Source organism: Salmo trutta, chromosome 21 (assembly GCF_901001165.1).
Source record: "Salmo trutta chromosome 21, fSalTru1.1, whole genome shotgun sequence".
Lineage (NCBI taxonomy): Eukaryota > Metazoa > Chordata > Actinopteri > Salmoniformes > Salmonidae > Salmo > Salmo trutta.
The window spans coordinates 34,862,498-34,883,233 of record NC_042977.1 but is presented as its reverse complement, the minus strand read 5'-3'; the positions used below and the strand labels follow the sequence as shown (position 1 = coordinate 34,883,233).

At 42.5% G+C, this 20,736-nt stretch overlaps 1 protein-coding gene across 2 annotated transcripts; it reads left to right on the top strand.

The window, feature by feature from the left end:
• The first annotated feature begins 550 nt into the window (after positions 1–550).
• Positions 551–17,749, top strand: LOC115157256 (cytochrome P450 2J2). 2 transcript variants are annotated; one of them, XM_029705348.1, is made up of 10 exons: positions 551–637; positions 772–1,315; positions 11,003–11,165; positions 11,266–11,415; positions 11,620–11,780; positions 12,703–12,891; positions 15,083–15,221; positions 16,466–16,650; positions 16,906–17,047; positions 17,253–17,749. In XM_029705348.1, exons 2-10 carry the CDS (start codon positions 1,139–1,141, stop codon positions 17,429–17,431), a joined length of 1,485 nt encoding a protein of 494 aa, XP_029561208.1. In that variant the 5' UTR covers positions 551–637; positions 772–1,138; the 3' UTR covers positions 17,432–17,749. The 2 variants fall into 2 exon arrangements, with proteins under 2 accessions (XP_029561208.1, XP_029561207.1); XM_029705347.1 differs by having other exon boundaries at positions 553–637; positions 15,080–15,221.
• Positions 17,750–20,736: the final 2,987 nt, after the last annotated feature.

The window sequence follows — 20,736 nt, the reverse complement described above, 5'->3', positions numbered from 1 at the left end:
GGGGGAACTACACAACCACTAAATCTGGCGAAAGGGAACCCAAAGTCACTGTAATTTGGGAGAGTGTGGTTAACCGCTTTAAATAATGGATGGTTTTTCTGTTTAGCCTTAGGCGTTGGAGCTGAGGACATATGCAAACAAGGCACAGCCTAGGTCACAGTTTTTATATGCTGAAATATAACTAAGGGACAGATTCCTTGCTCTCTCTCTCTCTTTCGCTTATGCATACACATTCACCTAGTGCACACACTCGTTCGCACACATGCAAGCACACACATATTCCTGATGAGTTTTCCCCTCTAATACTGCCACCTAAATATTTTCTTAACTCTTCTTGAACTGCGCTGTTGGGTTAAGGGCTTGTAAGTAAGCATTTCACTGTAAAGTCCACACTTGTTGTATTCGGCACATGTGACAAATAAAGTTTGATTTGATTTGACCTCCTGGTTCAGAGCTCTAAATTCAACAGAGAGGAAGTCGCCATTATTCTAGAGATAGAGTGCCACCAAGTGGTAGGATTTGAATATGCATGGGTACATGTCTGCAGGTGCCTCCTCAACAGAACTTTGTGAAATCGCCCATAAAACTCCATGGGCCCAAAACGTGAAAATCTTCCAACTATAGAGGAACCAGACAAGTATGTATACTATTGTATGTTTTTCTGTAGTGCACCCATTGAAAGGAATCAAAAATAATCTTTGCTAATTGAACTTTTCCCACTTTCTCTTTTCCTCCTTACTTTCCCTCCTTTTTCTGCCATTCCTGTTTCAGTGTTGCTGGCTGTTTGTTCTGCAGCTCTTACATAAGGGTTTGAACTCCTGAATAGTTGGCAACAAACTACTGAAGGAAAGGACAGAGACAGAATAAATAAAATAGAGGGAGAAATAGAGAAAAAATAAAGAGGGGGAGGGGAGTAGCACAAGCAAATATTTAATTACGGAAAGAGAGGGAGAGAGAGAGAAACCTCAAATATCATAAATCATAAATCTTTAACTTAATTTCGGATTTGATACGAATAGCAAAACAAAACTCTGGCTTGAAAGAATTTAAACGGGAGGTGAACTTTGGAAGGAGCATGCTGCCAGTGTCCCACAGCCTCCTAGTGTCTGTCACAGTCCTGCTGTAGCTGCCTCCTACCATGCTACTATCTCTGGATTGTCTGGACCTGAAGAGCTGCCTGCTTGTGATCTTTCTGTTCCTACTGCTGGTGGACTTCCTGAAGCACAGAAACCCACCTGAGTTCCCTCCTGGACCATGGCCTCTACCTTTCCTGGGAAATGTCTTCATTGGGTTTGGCTACCAGGACATCGACAAGGTAACAGTTGGATACTATATTACACGGACTTATACCTTAGGCTATACGGTAATGGCATATACAGTACCAGTCAAAAGTATGGACACATCTACTCATTCCAGGGTTTTTCTTTCTTTTTACTATTTTCTACATTGTAGACTAATAGTCAATCAATCAATCAATCAAATGTATTTATAAAGCCCTTCTTACATCAGCTGATGTCACAAAGTGCTGTACAGAAACCCAGCCTAAAACCACAAACAGCAAGCAATGCAGGTGTACAAGCACGGTGGCTAGGAAAAACTCCCTAGAAAGGCCAGAACCTAGGAAGAAACGTAGAGAGGAACCAGGCTATGAGGGGTGGCCAGTCCTCTTCTGGCTGTGCCGGGTGGAGATTATAACAGAACATGGCCAAGATGTTCAAATGTTCATAGATGACCAGCAGGGTCAAATAATAATAATCACAGTGGTTGTCGAGGGTGCAACAGGTCAGCACCTCAGGAGTAAATGTCAGTTGGCTTTTCATAGCCGATCATTCAGAGTATCTCTACCGCTCCTGCTGTCTCTAGAGAGTTGAAAACAACAGGTCTGGGACAGGTAGCACATCCGGTGAACAGGTCAGGGTTCCATAGCCGCAGGCAGAACAGTTGAAACTGGAGCAGCAGCACGGCCAGGTGGACTGGGGACAGCAAGGAGTCATCAGGCCAGGTAGTCCTGAGTCATCGTCCTAGGGCTCAGGTCCTCCGAGAGAGAGAAAGAAAGAGAGAAAAAGAGAGAGAGAATTAGAGAGCATACTTAAATTCACACAGGACACCGGATAAGACTCTAGATATAGGAGAAATATAGGAGAAATACTCTAGATATAACAGACTGACACTAGCCCCCCGACACAAACTACTGCAGCATAAATACTGGAGGCTGAGACAGGAGGGATCAGGAGACACTGTGGCCCCGTCCGACTATACCCCCGGACAGGGCCAAACAGGCAGGATATAACCCCACCCACTTTGCCAAAGCACAGCCTCCACACCACTAGAGGGATATCTTCATCCTTGCCATCCTGAGACAAGGCCGAGTATAGCCCACAAAGATCTCCCCCACGGCACAACCCAAGGGGGGCGCCAAACCGGACAGGAAGATCACGTAAGTGACTCAACCCACTCAAGTGACGCACCCCTCCTAGGGACGGCATGGAAGAGCACCAGTAAGCCTCTGACTCAGCCCCTGTAATAGGGTTAGAGGTAGAGAATCCCAGTGGAGAGAGGGGAACAGGCCAGGCAGTTCGTTGCTCCAGTGCCTTTCCATTCATCTTCACACTCCTGGGCCAGACTACACTCAATCATAGGACCTAATAGTGAAGACATCAACACTATGAAATAACACATATAATCATGTAGTAACCAAAAAAGTGTTAAACAAATCAAAATATATTTTATACAGTTGAAGTCAGAAGTTTACAAACACCTTAGCCAAATAAACTCAGCAAAAAAAGAAACGTCCTCTCACTGTCAACTGCGTTTATTAATCGGCAAACTTAACATGTGTAAATATTTGTATGAACATAACAAGACTCAACAACTGAGACATAAACTGAACAAGTTCCACAGACATGTGACTAACAGAAATTTAATAATGTGTCCCTGGACAAGGGGGGGGGGTCAAAAACAAAAGTAACAGTCAGCATCTGGTGTGGCCACCAGCTGCATTAAGTACTGCAGTGCATCTCCTCCTCATGGACTGCACCAGATTTGCCAGTGTTTGCTGTGAGATGTTACCCCACTCTTCCACCAAGGCACCTGCAAGTTTCCGGACATTTCTGGAGGGAATGGCCCTAGCCCTCATCCTCCGATCCAACAGGTCCCAGGCGTGCTCAATGGGATTGAGATCCGGGCTCTTCGCTGGCCATGGCAGAACACTGACATTCCTGTCTTGCAGGAAATCACGCACAGAACGAGCAGTATGGCTGGTGGCATTGTCGTGCTGGAGGGTCATGTCAGGATGAGCCTGCAGGAAGGGTAGCACATAAGGGAGGAGGATGTCTTCTCTGTAACGCACAGCGTTGAGATTGCCTGCAATGACAACATGCTCAGTCCGATGATGCTGTGACACACCGCCCCAGACCATGACGGACCCTCCACCTCAAAATCGATCCCGCTCCAGAGTACAGGCCTCGGTGTAACGCTCATTCCTTCAACGATAAATGAGAATCTGACCATCATCCCTGGTGAGACAGAGCCGCAACTCATCAGTGAAGAGCACTTTTTGCCAGTCCTGTCTGGTCCAGCGACGATGGGTTTGTGCCCATAGGCGACGTTGTTGCTGGTGATGTCTGGTGAGGACCTGCCTTACAACAGGCCTACAAGCCCTCTGTTCAGCCTCTCTCAGCCTATGAGCACTGATGGAGAGATTGTGCGTCCCTGGTGTAACTCGGGCAGTTGTTGTTGCCATCCTGTACCTGTCCCGCAGGTGTGATGTTCGGATGTACTGATCCTGTGCGGGTGTTGTTTTTTATTAAATTTTTTATTTCACCTTTATTTAACCAGGTAGGCAAGTTGAGAACAAGCTCTCATTTACAATTGCGACCTGGCCAAGATAAAGCAAAGCAGTTCGACACATACAACAACACAGAGTTACACATGGAGTAAAATAAACATACAGTCAATAATACAGTAGAAAAACAAGTCTATATACAATGTGAGCAAATGAGGTGAGATAAGGGAGGTAAAGGCAAAAAAGGCCATGGTGGCAAAGTATATACAATATAGCAAGTAAAACACTGGAATAGTAGATTTGTAGTGGAAGAAAGTGCAAAGTAGAAATATAAATAATGGGGTGCAAAAGAGCAAAATAAATAAATAAATACAGTAGGGGAAGAGGTAGTTGTTTGGGCTAAATTATAGATGGGCTATGTACAGGTGCAGTGATCTGTGAGCTGCTCTGACAGCTAGTGCTTAAAGCTAGTGAGGGAGATAAGTGTTTCCAGTTTCAGAGATTTTTGAAGTTCGTTCCAGTCATTGGCAGCAGAGAACTGGAAAGAGAGACGGCCAAAGGAGGAATTGGCTTTGGGGGTGACCAGAGAGATATACCTGCTGGAGCGCGTGCTACAGGTGGGTGCTGCTATGGTGACCAGTGAGCGGAGATAAGGGGGGACTTTACCTAGCAAGGTCTTGTAGATGACCTGGAGCCAGTGGGTTTGGCGACGAGTATGAAGCGAGGGCCAACCAACGAGAGCGTACAGGTTGCAGTGGTGGGTAGTGTATGGGGCTTTGGTGACAAAACGGATGGCACTGTGATAGACTGCATCCAATTTGTTGAGTAGAGTGTTGGAGGCTATTATATAGATGACATCGCCGAAGTCGAGGATTGGTAGGATGGTCAGTTTTACGAGGGTATGTTTGGCAGCATGAGTGAAGGATGCTTTGTTGCGAAATATGAAGCCAATTCTAGATTTAACTTTGGATTGGAGATGTTTGATGTGAGTCTGGAAGGAGAGCTTACAGTCTAACCAGACACCTAGGTATTTGTAGTTGTCCACATATTCTAAGTCAGAACCGTCCAGAGTAGTGATGCTGGACGGGCGGGCAGGTGCAGGCAGCGATCGGTTGAAGAGCATGCATTTAGTTTTACTTGTATTTAAGAGCAGTTGGAGGCCATGGAAGGAGAGTTGTATGGCATTGAAGCTCGTCTGGAGGTTAGTTAACACAGTGTCCAAAGAGGGGCCAGAAGTATACAGAATGGTGTCATCTGCGTTGAGGTGAATCAGAGAATCACCAGCAGCAAGAGCAACATCATTGATGTATACAGAGAAGAGAGTTGGCCCGAGAATTGAACCTTGTGGCACCCCCATAGAGACTGCCAGAGGTCCGGACAACAGGCCATCCGATTTGACACACTGAACTCTATCAGAGAAGTAGTTGGTAAACCAGGCGAGGCAATCATTTGAGAAACCAAGGCTGTCGAGTCTGCCAATAAGAATGTGGTGATTGATGAGTCGAAAGCCTTGGCCAGGTCGATGAATACGCCTGCACAGTATTGTTTCTTATCGATGGCGGTTACGATGTCGTTTAGGACCTTGAGCGTGGCGGTAATCTGTTTGTTGACTTGGCTTTCGAAGACCTTAGAAAGGCAGGGTAGGATAGATATAGGTCTGTAGCAGTTTGGGTCAAGAGTGTCCCATCCTTTGAAGAGGGGGATGACAGCAGCTGCTTTCCAATCTTTGGGAATCTCAGACGACACGAGAGGTTGAACAGGCTAGTAATAGGGGTTGCAACAATTTCGGCAGATAATTTTAGAAAGAAAGGGTCCAGATTGTCTAGCCCGGCTGATTTGTAGGGGTCCAGATTTTGCAGCACTTTCAGAACATCAGCTGACTGGATTTGGGAGAAGGAGAAATGGGGAAGGCTTGGGCGAGTAGCTGTGGGGGGGTGCAGTGCTGTTGACCGCGGTAGGGGTAGCCAGGTGGAAAGCATGGCCAGCCGTAGAAAAATGCTTATTGAAATTATCAATTATAGTGGATTTATCGGAGGTGACAGAATTTCCTATCTTCAGTGCAGTGGGCAGCTGGGAGGAGGTGTTCTTATTCTCCATGGACTTCAGTGTCCCAGAACTTTTTTGAATTTGTGTTGCAGGAAGCAAATTTCTGCTTGAAAAACGTTGTTACACGTGATCTGCCACTGCGAGGATGATCAGCTGTCCATCCCGTCTCCCTGTAGCGCTGTCTTAGTACGGACATTGCAATTTATTGCCTTGGCCACATCTGCAGTCCTCATGCCTCCTTGCAGCATGCCTAAGGCACGTTCACGCAGATGAGCAGGGACCCTGGGCATCTTTCTTTTGGTGTTTTCAGAGTCAGTAGAAAGGCATCTTTAGTGTCCAAAGTTCTCATAACTGTGACCTTAATTGCCTACCGTCTGTAAGGGTTAGTGTCTTAACGACCGTTCCACAGGTGCATGTTCATTAATTCTTTATGGTTCATTGAACAAGCATGGAAAACAGTGTTTAAACCCTTTACAAGGAAGATCTGTGAAATTATTTGGATTTTTAAGAATTATCTTTGAAAGACAGGGTCCTGAAAAAGGGACGTTTCTTTTTTTGCTGAGTTTACATTTAAACTTTTTTTTTTTAATTAAAAAAGTTTATATTTCCATTTTTCACAATTCCTGACATTTAATCCTAGTAAAAGTTCCCTGTCTTAGATCAGTTAGGATCACCACTTTATTTTAAGAATGTGAAATGTCAGAATAATAGTAGAGAGAATTATTTATTTCAGCTTTTATTTCTTTCATCACATTCCCAGTGGGTCAGAAGTTTACATACACTCAATTAGTATTTGGTAACATTGCCTTTAAATTGTTTAACTTGGGTCAAACATTTCGGGTAGCCTTCCACAAGCTTCCCACAATAAGTTGGATGAATTTTGGCCCATTCCTCCTGACAGAGCTGGTGTAACTGAGTAAGGTTTGTAGGCCTCCTTGCTCTCACACGCTTTTTCAGTTCTTCCCACAAATGTTCTATAGGATTGAGGTCAGGGCTTTGTGATGGCCACTCCAATAACTTAACTTTGTTGTCCTTAAGCCATTTTGCCACAACTTTGGAAGTATGCTTGTGGTCATTATCCATTTGGAAGACCCATTTGTGACCAAGCTTTAACTTCCTGACTGATGTCTTGAGATGTTGCTTCAATATAGCCACATAACTTTCCATCCTCACGATGCCATCTATTTTGTGAAGTGCACCAGTCCCTCCTGCAGCAAAGCACCCCCACAACATGTTGCTGCCACCCCCGTGCTTCACGGTTGGGATGGTGTTCTTCGGCTTGCAAGCATCCCCCTTTTTCCTCCAAACATAACGATGGTCATTATGGCCAAACAGTTCTATTTTTGTTTCATCAGACCAGAGGAAATTTCTCCAAAAAGTACGATCTTGGTCCCCATGTGCAGTTGCAAACCGTAGTCTGTCTTTTTTATGGTGGTTTTGGAGCAGTGGCTTCTTCCTTGCTGAGCGGCCTTTCAGGTTATGTTGATATAGGACTCGTTTTGCTATGGATATAGATCATTTTGTACCCGTTTCCTCCAGAATCTTCACAAGGTCCTTTGCTGTTGTTCTTGGATTGATTTGCACTTTTCGCACCAAAGTACATTAATCTCTAGGAGACAGAACGCATCTCCTTACTGAGCGGTATGACGGCTGCGTGGTCCCATGGTGTTTATACTTGTGTACTATTGTTTGTACAGATGAACGTGGTACCTTCAGGCATTTGGAAATTGCTCCCAAGGATGAACCAGACTTGTGGAGGTCTACAATTGTCTTTCTGAGGTCTTGGCTGATTTCTTTTGATTTTCCCATGATGTCAAGCAAAGAGGCACTGAGTTTGAAGGTAGGCCTTGAAATATATTGTAACGGCCGTCGTCAGAAAGAGACCAAGGTGCAGCGGAGGATGTGTTCATCATTAGGAATTGTCACATCCTGACCAGCAGAGGGAGCAATTGGATTAGTATTGGTCAGGTTGTGGCAGGGTTTTTGTGTGTGTGTGAATGGTTGTGTTGGTGATTAGGACTCCCAATTGAAGGCAGGTGGGTTGAGTTGCCTTTGATTGGGAGTCCTATATAGGAGTGTGTGTTTTTCTTTGGGGTTGTGGGTAATTGTTTCTTGTTTAGTGTGGTTGCACCTGACAGGACAGTTGGCTGTCAGTTTTCTCAGTTTGTTTTAGTGTTCTTTCTATTAAATTCAAGATGACGAACATTAACTCTGCTGCATTTTGGTCCTTTCCTGAAGACAGCTGTGACAGGAATTTTAATAAATGAAAGAACACTACAAACGAAACACGAAAAGAAATGACAGCCAAACCGTCCTGTCAGGATTAACTCTACACAGAAAACAATCACCCACAAACCCCAAAGGAAAAACAGGCTGCCTATGTATGACTCTCAATCAGCAACAACGAACTACAGCTGTTCCTGATTGAGAGCCACACACGGCCAACCAAAGAAACAAACCAACATAGAAAAATAAACATATAACGCCCACCCATGGAAAACCCTGGCCTAACCAAAATAGAGAACTAAAAACCCCTCTCTGTGGCCAGGGCGTTACATATATCCACAGGTACACCTCTAATTGACTGAAATTATGTCAATTAGCCTATCAGAAGCTTCTAAAGCCATGATATCATTTTCTGGAATTTTCCAAGCTGTTTAACCTGTTGAGGATCTTATCCCGATCTTATCCCGGTATTGGGATTCATTGTCATGTGACCATGGCGGGGAATTCAAAACTGCAAGAGTAATCATTTCAAAAAATCAAATAATCAACTATTTTCCTCCATTTGAAAGATATATCTCCTAAATCTAACCACGCTGTCCGATTTTCAGAGGCATTACGGAGAATGCATAAAGTTAGGTTATGTGAGGAGAGTACATTGACAATAGCTGCGTGTAATGTTTAGCCAATTCAAAGAAGGGCATCAACAGACAGAAAACTAGCTAGAATTATGCACTTACCTTTGACAATCTGCATCAGATGACACTCATAGGACATTATGTTATACAATACATGCATTTTTAGTTCCATCAAGTTCATATTTATATCCAAAAACAGCATTTACAGTCGCGGTGAAATTCAGAATTTTTTTCGGCTCGAATGCACCCAGTGAATCCAGCATTACAAATCACGGAATTACTATTCGAAAACATTGGTAAATTATAATATTGTCATTCAAAGAATAATATATTATCATCTCGTAATTGCTACCGAAGGGCCAGATCTCAAAATAACTTTACTGGGAAATCACATTTTGTATAAACTGGGTACTATGCTAACAACAATAAGCTATATGCTAAGCTAAGCTAAGCTATACCGTTAGCATTAGCATCATCTAATATCGATAATAACATTCTAAATATCCCCTTACCTTTGATTATCTCCATCAGAAGGCGCTGCCAGAGATCCCAGGTCCAGAACAAATGTGGTTTCTTTTGACAAAGTTCATAATTTATGTCCAAATAGTTAGCGTTCAGTAGGCTCCCACAAAATGAGGTGGGCAGTGTAAAGTCACGTCGAAAAACTAAAGAAAACCTAGTAAATAATCTATTTACGTTTGTTTAAACATGTCAAACGTTGTTTAGCACTAATCTTTTGTTCCATTTTTAACGTGAAACATCAGTAAACATCAGTAATATTTTCACACAACCTATCAAGTGTCTAGAATAAACGATAATGACAAAGGCACTCTTCTCAGATTCATGCGCAGGCGCAAAAAATGAAGTGATGACGTGTCAACTTGTAAGCTTTCTAATTCGGTGTGTATTCATGACAGATGCTTCAAACAACTTTCTAAAGATCGTTGACATCTAGTGGAAGCAGTAGGAGTTGCGAACTGAATCCTTTCTCACTGTGGTATCTTTAAAACAATGACACTAAATAGTACAGTCACAAAATTCTCTTTTTTTTTTATCTATTTTTCACAGGTTTTTGCCTGCAATATGAGTTTTGTTATACTTACAGACACCATTCAAACTGTTTTAGAAAATTCAGAGTGTTTTCTATCCGAATGTGTTAATAATATGCATATCCTAGCTTCTGAGTTGGTGTAGGAGGCAGTTAAAAATGGGCACATATTTCTTTCAAAATTCTCAATACTGCCCCCGTGGCCCGTAGAGGTTAAAGGCAGTCAACTTAGTATATGTAAACTTCTGACACACTGGAATTGCGATACAGTGAATTATAAGTCAAATAATCTGTCTGTAAACAATTGTTGGAAAAATTACTTGTGTCATGCACAAAGTAGATGTCCTAACCAACTTGCCAAAACTATAGTTTGTTAACAAGAAATTTGTGGAGTGGTTGAAAAACAAGTTTTAATGACTCCAACCTAAGTGTATGTAAACTTCCGACTTCCGATTTCAGATTCTTCGAAGTAGCCACCCTTTGCCTTGATGACAGCTTTGCACACTCTTGGCATTCTCTCAACCAGCTTCATGAGGTAGTCACCTGGAATGCATTTCACTTAACAGGTGCCTTGTTAAAAGTTAATTTGTGGAATTTCTTTCCTTCTTAATGCGTTTGAGCCAATCAGTTGTGTTGTGACAAAGTAGGGGTGGTATACAGAAGATAGCCCTATTTGGTAAAAAAACCCCAGCTCAAATAAGCAAAGAGAAACGACAGTCCATCATTACTTTAAGACATGAAGGTCAGTCAGTCAGTCATTTCAAGAACTTTGAAAGTTTCTTCAAGTGCAGTGGCAAAAACCATCAAGCGCTATGATGAAACTGGCTCTCATGAGGACCGCCACAGGAAAGGAAGACCCAAAGTTACCTCTGCTGCAGAGGATAAGTTCATTAGAGTTACCAGCCTCAGAACTTGCAGCCCAAATAAATGCTTCACAGAGTTCAAGTAACAGACACATCTCAACATCAACTGTTCAGAGGAGACTGCAGGAATCAGGCCTTCATGGTAGAATTGCTGCAAAGAAACCACTATTAAAGGACCCCAATAAGAAGAAGATACTTGCTTGGGCCAAGAAACACGAGCAATGGACATTAGACCGGTGGAAATATGTCCTTTGGTCTAATTTGCGATTTTTGTGTCCAAACTTTTGACTGGTACTGTACATACAACATCAAATAATTCAAGGCCGATCAATTTATGCAAATAATGTTTTGTTGCTTGTTACAAAGATCCTTCTTTAAGTTTTTCTGCGATTGTTTTTAGGTTGCTGAACAGTTCGGCAATATTTTCAGCCTTCGGTGGGGTGGGGAGAAGGTTGTGTTTGTGTCTGGGTACAAGATGGTGAAGGATGTTTTGATGACTCAGGGAGATAACTTTTTAGACCGACCTGCATCCCCTCTCTTTAGTGATGTTTTCAAAGACTGTGGTAAGATCTGCTAGTTACATTTTCATATATAATTTCACTCACCATTGTTACTGTTTAATGAAAATTATTTTCAAGTAACCATGCATCTCTATTTCAAAAGGAATCTCTGTAAGTAATGGATACAGATGGAGGAGGCAACGGCAGTTCTCGGTGGCCCACCTAAAACACTTTGGTGAGGGGAAGAGAACCCTAGAGCTTCATGTGCAGCAGGAGTGTAGCTTCCTGTGTCAGGCCTTCCAACAGGAAATGGGTGAGTTGCTGTAAACAAACCAATCCCAATTTACAGTGAAAAACATAAAAATACGATTTCTGGTTGTGACTTTACAATACAAATTAAGAGTCTTCAGTGCATTTTCCTTATTCTTGTAACTGTACATTGTGCATTTCAAGTTCTACGTAATACAAAGTTAACAAAGTGTCTACTTAAGAACAGTACTTAAATGTAACCCAACAGGAGGGCCCTTCAACCCCCAACTCATAATAAACAGTGCTGCTGCAAACGGCATTGGATTCTTGGTGTTTGGAAAGCGATTTGACTACAACGCTACAGACTTCCAGAACCGTCTGCGACTGAGCCAGGAGTCCATGCTATTGATAGGCAACCCTCTGGTTCAGGTGGGTTCCCCTGTGCTGATGAGATGATGCAACAAGGCTATAGGAGGATGGGCTCATTGTAATGGCTGGAATGGAATAAATGGAATGGTACCAAACACTTCAAACACATGGAAACAACTTGTTTGACTCCGTTCCATTGATTCCATTCCAGCCATTACAATGAGCCAATCATCCTATTGCTTCTCCCACCAGCCTCCTCTGCTATATGCAGCTCAGTAATGTGATACACGTATTAGTTGTGTTTACCATACACCATACCTTCTCATTAGCCCCTAGTATACATCTGACATTTTTCTTTGAAGCACAACTTCAGGATATATAATTATCAAATCAAATCAAATGTATTTATATAGCCCTTCTTACATCAGATGATATATCAAAGTGCTGTACAGAAACCCATCCTAAAACCCCAAACAGCAAGCAATGCAGGTGTAGAAGCACGGTGGCTAGGAAAAACTCCCTAGAAAGGCAAAAACCTAGGAACAAACGTAGAGAGGAACCAGGCTATGAGGGGTGGCCAGTCCTCTTCTGGCTGTGCCGGGTGGAGATAACAGAACATGGCCAAGATGTTCAAATGTTCATAGATGACCAGCATGGTCAAATAATAGTAATCACAGTGAACAGGTCAGGGTTCCATAGCCGCAGGCAGAACAGCTGAAACTGGAGCAGCAGCACGGCCAGGTGGACTGGGGACAACAAGGAGTCATCATGCCAGGTAGTCCTGAGGCATGGTCCTAGCGCTCAGGTCGTCCGAGAGAGAGAAAGAAAGAAAGAGAGAAAAAGAGAATTAGAGAGAGCATACTGAAATTCACACAGGACACCAGATAAGACAGGAGAAATACTCCAGATATAACAGACCGACCCTAGCCCCCGACACATAAACTACTGCAGCATAAATAATTATGTCTCCTTTTTCTCTTAGCTGTATGATGTATTTCCATGGCTGTTCAAGCGTTTGCCTGGGCTGCGTTCTGGTCCCCATGTGACGATTCTTTCCAACTATGCAAAGATTGTGCCATTCCTGAGAAAAGAAATAGAGAAACATAAGAAGGAGTGGGATCCCTTTGATCACCGGGACTACATTGACTCCTACATCGGCGAAATAGACAAGGTGATGCCTGTATATCAGTTTGTATGTCTGTGTATGTGTAACAGTGTAGGTTCCGTCCCTCTCTTCGCCCCAACCCGGGCTCGAACCAGGGACCCTTGCACACATCAACAACTGACACCCACCGAAGCATCGTTACCCATCGCGCCACAAAAGCCGTGGCTCTTGTGGCGCGATGGGTAACGTTGTTTCGGTGGGTGTCAGTTGTTGATGTGTGCAAGGGTCCCTGGTTCGAGCCCGGGTTGGGGCGAAGAGAGGGACGGAACCTACACTGTTACATTGATGCTGTTGACCCGGATCATTGGTTGCTGCGGAAAAGGAGGAGGTCAAAGGGGGGGTGAGTGTAACCGATGTGAAATGGCTAGTTAGTTGGCGGTGGTGCGCGCTAATAGCGTTTCAATCGGTGACGTCACTCGCTCTGAGACTTGAAGTAGGGTTTCCCCTTGCGTCGCAAGGGCCGTGGCTTTTGTGGCGCGATGGGTAACGATGCTTCATGGGTGTCAGTTGTTGATGCGTGCAAGGGTCCCTGGTTCGAGCCCAGGTTGGGGCGAAGAGAGGGACGGAACCTACACTGTTACATATGTACAGTATATTGTCACTTTTATTGCCTGTGCAACATGTTCAGTCATGAAATTAACTTGAATATTGACTTGCCATCTTTAACCTCTCTGGGCTAGGTGGGACGTTTGCGTCCCACCCTAGTCAACAGCCAGTGGAATCGCGTGGCGCGAAATACAAATACCTCAAAAATGCTATTACTTAAATTTCTCAAACATATGACTATTTTACACCATTTTAAAGACAAGACTCGTTAATCTAACCACATTGTCCGATTTCAAAAAGGCTTTACAGCGAAAGCAAAACATTAGATTATGTCAGGAGAGTACCCTGCCAAAAATAATCACACAGCCATTTTCAAAGCAAGCATATATGTCACAAAAACCAAAACCGCAGCACTAACCTTTGATGATCTTCATCAGATGACACTCCTAGGACATTATGTTATATAATACATGCATGTTTTGTTCAATCAAATTCATATTTATATCAAAAACCAGCTTTTTACATTAGCATGTGATGTTCAGAACTAGCATACCCACCGAAAACTTCCGGTGAATTTACTAAATTACGCATGATAAATGTTGACAAAATACATAACAATTATTTTAAGAATTATAGATACAGAACTCCTTTATGCAAACGCTATGTCAGATTTTAAAATAGCTTTTCGGCGAAAGCACATTTTGCAATATTCTGAGTACATAGCTCGGCCATCACAGGCTAGCTAATTTGACACCCACCAAGTTTGGGGCTCACTATACTCAGAATTACTATTAGAAAAATTGGATTACCTTTGCTGTTCTTCGTCAGAATGCACTCCCAGGACTTCTACTTCAACAACAAATGTTGTTTTGGTTCCAAATAATCCATAGTTATATCCAAATACCTCCGTTTTGTTTGTGCGTTCAGGTCACTATCATTTCGTGACCAAAAAAAATAAAAATATTCCATTACCGTACTTAGAAGCATGTGAAACGCTGTTTAAAATACATTTTTATGCTATTTTTCTCGTAGTATAGCGATAATATTCCAACCGGGCAACGTTGTATTCATTCAAAGACTGAAAGAAAGAAATTGAGAAGTCTCGTGAACGCGCATCTCAGTCTCACTGTCCCCAGGCTGACCACTTACAAACTCTGCTGCTGTACTTTGCCCAGAGACAGCAGACACCCCATTCCACTTTCTGGCGGCTTTAGAGAGCCAATAGAAGCCTTAGAAAGTGTCACGTTACAGCACAGATGCTGTATTTTTGATAGAGATGCAACAGAAGGACAACAAATTGTCAGACAGGGCACTTCCTGTATGGAGTCTTCTCAGGTTTTGGCCTGCCATATGAGTTCTGTTATACTCACAGACACCATTCAAACAGTTTTAGAAACTTTAGAGTGTTTTCTATCCAAATCTACTAATTATATGCATATTCTCGTTTCTGGGCAAGAGTAGTAACCAGTTTAAATTGGGTACGTTTTTTATCCGGCCGTGAAAATACTGCCCCCCAGCCCATACAGGCTAATGGTCTCAACAGTCATAAAAGCTTTTGACTACTGCCATGGGCCTTTTAGGTACAATATCTGAGACAGTTGATAGCAATGTTTCATCCTGTCCTTGTATTTGATAATACCTCCTTCAGAAGAAGAGGGACATCGAGGCTGGGTTCCACTCAGAGAACTTGGTGTACTGCAGTCTGGACTTGTTTGAGGCTGGAACAGAGACCATCACCAACACTTTACGTTGGGCTCTGCTCTACATGGTGAAGTACCCTGATGTTCAGGGTAGGTATAGTGCTCTATAGAATAGAGTCATACAGTGAGCTCCTAAAGTTTTGAGATAGTGACAATTTTTTGTTGTTATTTTGGCTCTGAACTCCAGCACTTTGGACTTCAAACGATATAATTGCTACGAGGTTAAAGTGCAGACTGTCCGCTTTAATTTTAGGGTATTTTCATCCATATCGGGTTAACCGTTTAGAAATTACAACACTCTTCATACATAGTCCCCCCATTTTAGAGGGCCAAAAGTATTGGGAGAAATTCACTTATGTGTATTAAAATAGTAAAAAGTTAAGTATTTGGTCCCATATTCATAGCACGCAATAACTACATCAAGCTTGTGACTCTACAAATTTGTTTGATGCATTTGCTGTTCGTTTTGGTTGTGTTTCAGATAATTTTTTGCCCAATAGAAATGAATGGTAAATTAATTTCTATTTCTATTGTGAATAATGATGAGAAAGTTAAACTCACAAATATCATACCCCCAAGACATGCTAACCTCTCACCATTGCAATAACAGGGGAGGCTAGCATTTGTGTGTGTGTGTGTGGGGGGGTATGATATTTGTGCGTCTGCAACGTTCTCACTCATCATTATTCACAATTCATTGAGGAATATCTGTAAGCATGGTAGCATCCACATGAATGTAGACATGTTTAGAAACATATTCTATTCTTATTTACAATAAAAGTGACTCCAAAATGACATAATACATTATTTACCATTCATATCTATTGGGCACAAAATAATCTGAAACACATCCAAAATAAACAGCAAATGCATCCAACAAATGTGTAGTCACAATCTTGATGTAGTCATTGCATGCTATGAATATGAGACTAAATACTTAAGTGAATTTCTCGTAATACTTTTGGTCCCCTAAACTGGGGGGACTATGTACAAAAAGTGTTGTATTTTTCAAACTGTTCACCCGATATGGATAAAAATACCCTCAAATTAAAGCCGACAGTCTGCGCTATAACCTCATTGTATCAAATCCAAAGTGCTGGAATACAGAGCCAAAAAAATGAATAATTATCTGTCCCAATACTTTTGGAGCTCACTGTATACAGTATATCCAATTCTTAAAGCTATGCTATACACCAACCAACCTACAAACAGCCTCTAAATAACTAAGCAGCTACAGCCAACCAACAAACAACCACTTTCTGACCAAACAGCACATCAACAAAACTAAGTTGAGTCATAAGTTGAGCCATTTGAATCCCTCTTCATCTTCCCAGAGAATGTCCAGGAGGAGATCAAAAGTGTGATTGGCCAGTCTCGCCAGCCGTGCCTTGCTGATAGGGTGAGCATGCCCTACACAGACGCTGTGATCCACGAGACACAGAGAATGGCCAACATACTGCCTCTCAATATCAGGATGTCAAGCAAAGATGCTACCATGGGGGGATATTTCATACCCAAGGTGAGACAGACTGTACAGTATCACCTAAATTCATTTCTCTGTGGGGGAGTTAGAAGATATGCTCATTTGTCTTGAACTTCCGCACTTTCTTTAGTGCTGTTTTAATGCGAGAGCTCTGGTGAATAAAATGTTGTGTATTTGTTACATTATGGAAAATACCACCATCCCATGGAAGTGATGTTTACATTTTTTGTTTGAAGTTCTATGGTTTCAAAAGGTTATTTCAAGCATGCTTTCTCATCATCCCCTCCATAGGGCACTAAAGTGATAGTCAACCTCTCCTCAGTGTTACGTGACCAGACAGAATGGGAGACGGCAGACCACTTCAACCCACAACACTTCCTGGATGTGCATGGTCACTTCCGGAAAAGAGAGGCTTTTTTCCCATTTTCTGCAGGTCGGTCCCTAGATTCAATTTCATCCGCTCTTGCCCTAAATTCCACCCACATACAATGTAGCTCTACTAACTCTACTCTAGCTTTCACAAAATGGAAAAAACCAGCCTGCCTACAAAGCCTGTGTTATGTGATACAGTAGCAGTAATAATAACTCTGTCCCTGTACCCTGCGTATACCCGTTTCTCTCCCTCTCTCTGCTCCTAGGAAAGAGGGCTTGTCTGGGGCAGTCGCTGGCCCGCATGGAGCTCTTCCTCTTTTTCACCTCCCTCCTCCAGAGGTTCACCATCTCTTCATCCCCTGGAGAGGAACCACCAAGCCTGGAGCCCCAGGGAGTGGCCATCCAGTCCCCTAAACCCTTCACTATCTGTGCCTCCACATGGTGATGGATCACCACCATTATAGTTCCGTTTTGGAGAAGAAGAGGAATACATTTTATTGTCCATTTTCCTACAGTCCAAATGGAAATCTGTATTTTTGCTTTTAACCCTACCCCCTCCCAAGTCAAACACACACACCCTCGAGGGGTTGGAAGCACAGGGTCAGCCATGGTGCAGCGCCACTGGAGAAGTTTCAGGTTAAGGGCACAACGGCAGATTGTATGATACACTGACTTACTGAGCACTGTCTGCATGCTTAACATAATGCATACACAGTATTATAGTTACAGTGTCCCCACTTTCTTAAAGGTCCAATACAGCCATTTTTATCTCAAAATCAACTAATTTCTGGGTAACAATTAAGTACCTTACTGTGGTTGTTTTCAATTAAAATGGTCGAAAATAAACAAAAATAGCTCCTTAGCAAATAGCAATTTCTCAAGCAAGAATTTTGCTGTTATTGGCAGAGAGGTTCTCTTATTGGTCTATTAACTAATTTACTGAATGGTGATGTCACCATGGAAAGCCAAAACTCTCTCCCACCAAAACAGGCTGAAATTTCAGGCGGTCTTTTCAAACAGCTCTCACACTAAAAGGGCATTATCATAATTTTCACAATATCATCCCAATATATATATATATATATATAAAAAGCACATGAAAATCACATTATTGACTGCAATGGGCCTTTAATAGTTTAATTCAGGGGCGCAAATTTCACTGGGAACAGCTTCAATGTGCCCACATTCTGAAATTACATTTTTGTTCCCCCAGTTTTATCATTGGAATGTGATACAAAATGAGGCAACGGTGTGTTTTAGGACCATGCGGATGCCTCCGAGCGGTCGGATAGACTTTTTGGAGTGTTTATCCGACTGGATAAAAAATAATAATAAAAAAAAGTTGTCCCCCCCACTTCTAAAACCAAAGTTGTGCCCCTGGTTTAAGTAATTTGTACTTTGAACGTAACCCTTCTAGCATTTTGAAAAGATCCAGTCTTACAGCATTGTTTGATTAAAGTCACAATTCTGTACAACAGAACAAATGTATGTCTTATTTAAATTTCATGCTAGTTCATCTCGTGTGATCACTTAAGCTATTCGGACGGCACAAGAATGGGGCTCCACAAACACAGGTGCTCTGGACTTTGGCCATCACTGAATAATCCCATGTGATTCTTCTGTGTGGCTCTTTATCGGTTTCTCTCCCTCCAATCAGTTTGATAGTGGAGTTTTGAATCCACCGACCCCAGCAGTCATTGAGGAATCTGTAAGTGGGAAAGAGGCTCACTCAAGGGACGGTTTATTCTTTTTAAAAAGCATAACGTTGCGGTTTACATTTTTTTTCAAGGATTTTACTTTAACCTTGATCTTCCTTCTGTTTTTAAGCCACCCTCACCATGTTACTCCAGTCTGTGATGGAGGGACTGGACATTAAGGGTATACTGGTGTTCCTCTGCATCTTCTTTCTGGTCACTGACTACCTAAAGAACAGGAAGCCCGCCAACTTTCCTCCAGGACCACGAGCTATGCCTCTCGTGGGTAATTTATTTGATATGGATGCTAAACTCCCTCACATGTATCTACACAAGGTGAGAAGGCGTTTACCCTTTCAAGAGCTTTTATTAGTTGAAAGAATAAAATGAGAGATTCTGTGAACACAATGACTAGGTAAGGAAAGTGTATTTCAAATCGAGGACAGGCTAACTGAATGAACAACAGAGACAAAGGGCAAGTAAAAACATTTATTAAAATAGTTTGGGGAAGGGCCTCGTCTCTGGGGGATTATCCTGAGAGCCAGATGCTTTGATGGCAGGTCGCCATATGTGGGGAAGCTGGCATCGAAACTCAGAATACCTTACTGATAGAACCAACATAAAGTGTCTTAATAGGGTGTTGGGCCACCACGAGCCGCCAGAACAGCTCCAATGTGCCTTGACATAGATTCTACAAGTGTCTGGAACTCTATAGGAGGGATGCGACACCATTCTTCCATGAGAAATTCCATCATTTGGTGTTGTTGAGGGTGGTGGAAAACGCTGTCTCAGGCACCGCTCCAGAATCTCCAATAAGTGTTCAATTGGGTTGAGATCTGGTGACTGAGACACACACACACACACACACTTTAAACCCCCTATGCTCCTTTGAGACCCCTCTTTCAAAGTCACTGAGATATCTTTTAGCCATGAGGGCCAAAATAATGGGCAACTGGGCTTTTTTTATACATTTTTTTCTCATTGAGATAACATCTCTTTTCCAAGAGAGACCTGATCCAATAGCAGCAGGGGGAACAACTTTTCAGACAAAACAACTTACATACACTAATAGAACATTAAACACAACTATAAACACACATACAGTACAACAAAAACATTTTATGTTAAAAACACGAAAGTCTTGACTAAAAACAGCTGTCCTAAAAACAATTGCACTCTATGATATATACATCAATCAAGTGTTTAAACTCCACCAACGAAACTAGATCATCACATTTTAAATGTTCAGGAGAGAATTCCAGGACCACGGAGCTGAGTAACTAAAACTATTTCTACCATGACCTGTTCTAATTTTTGGTACTGTTAGAAGCAAATGAGAGTGGGACCGTAATTGATATTTATTTACCACCTGACTAAAAAAGAACAGAGATAAAATGGCATTTTACCCAATATGGCCTTATAAATCAGTGTATACCAGTGTTTAAGCCTACGCAAGGTCAATGATGACCAGCCAACAGCACTGTAGAGATCACAATGATGTGTTAGACGTTTCTGATTTGTAATGAACCTGAGGGCTGCATGATACACTGAATCAAGTGCTCTCAGGGTAGTGACTGAGGCCTGCATATATATATATATATATATAACATCACTAAAATCTAAAACTGCCAGTAATGTACATCGTACCAGCTCCTTCCTGGCCTCAAAAGAAAAACAAGCCTTATGCCGGTAATAAAAACCTATTTTCAGCTTGAGCTTCTGTAACAGTGTAGGTTCCGTCCCTCTCTTCGCCCCAACCTGGGCTCGAACCAGGGACCCTTGCACACATCAACAACTGACACCCCACGAAGCATCGTTACCCATCGCGCCACAAAAGCCGCAGCCCTTGCAACGCAAGGGGAAACCCTACTTCAAGTCTCAGAGCGAGTGACGTCACTGATTGAAATGCTATTAGCGCGCACCACCGCTAACTAACTAGCCATTTCACATCGGTTACACTTCCTTATCAAGTTCTCTACATGCACAGTGAAGCTCAGCGTATCATCAACCCACACACCCAAATATTTGTACACTTTAACTTGCTCTATAGTATGTC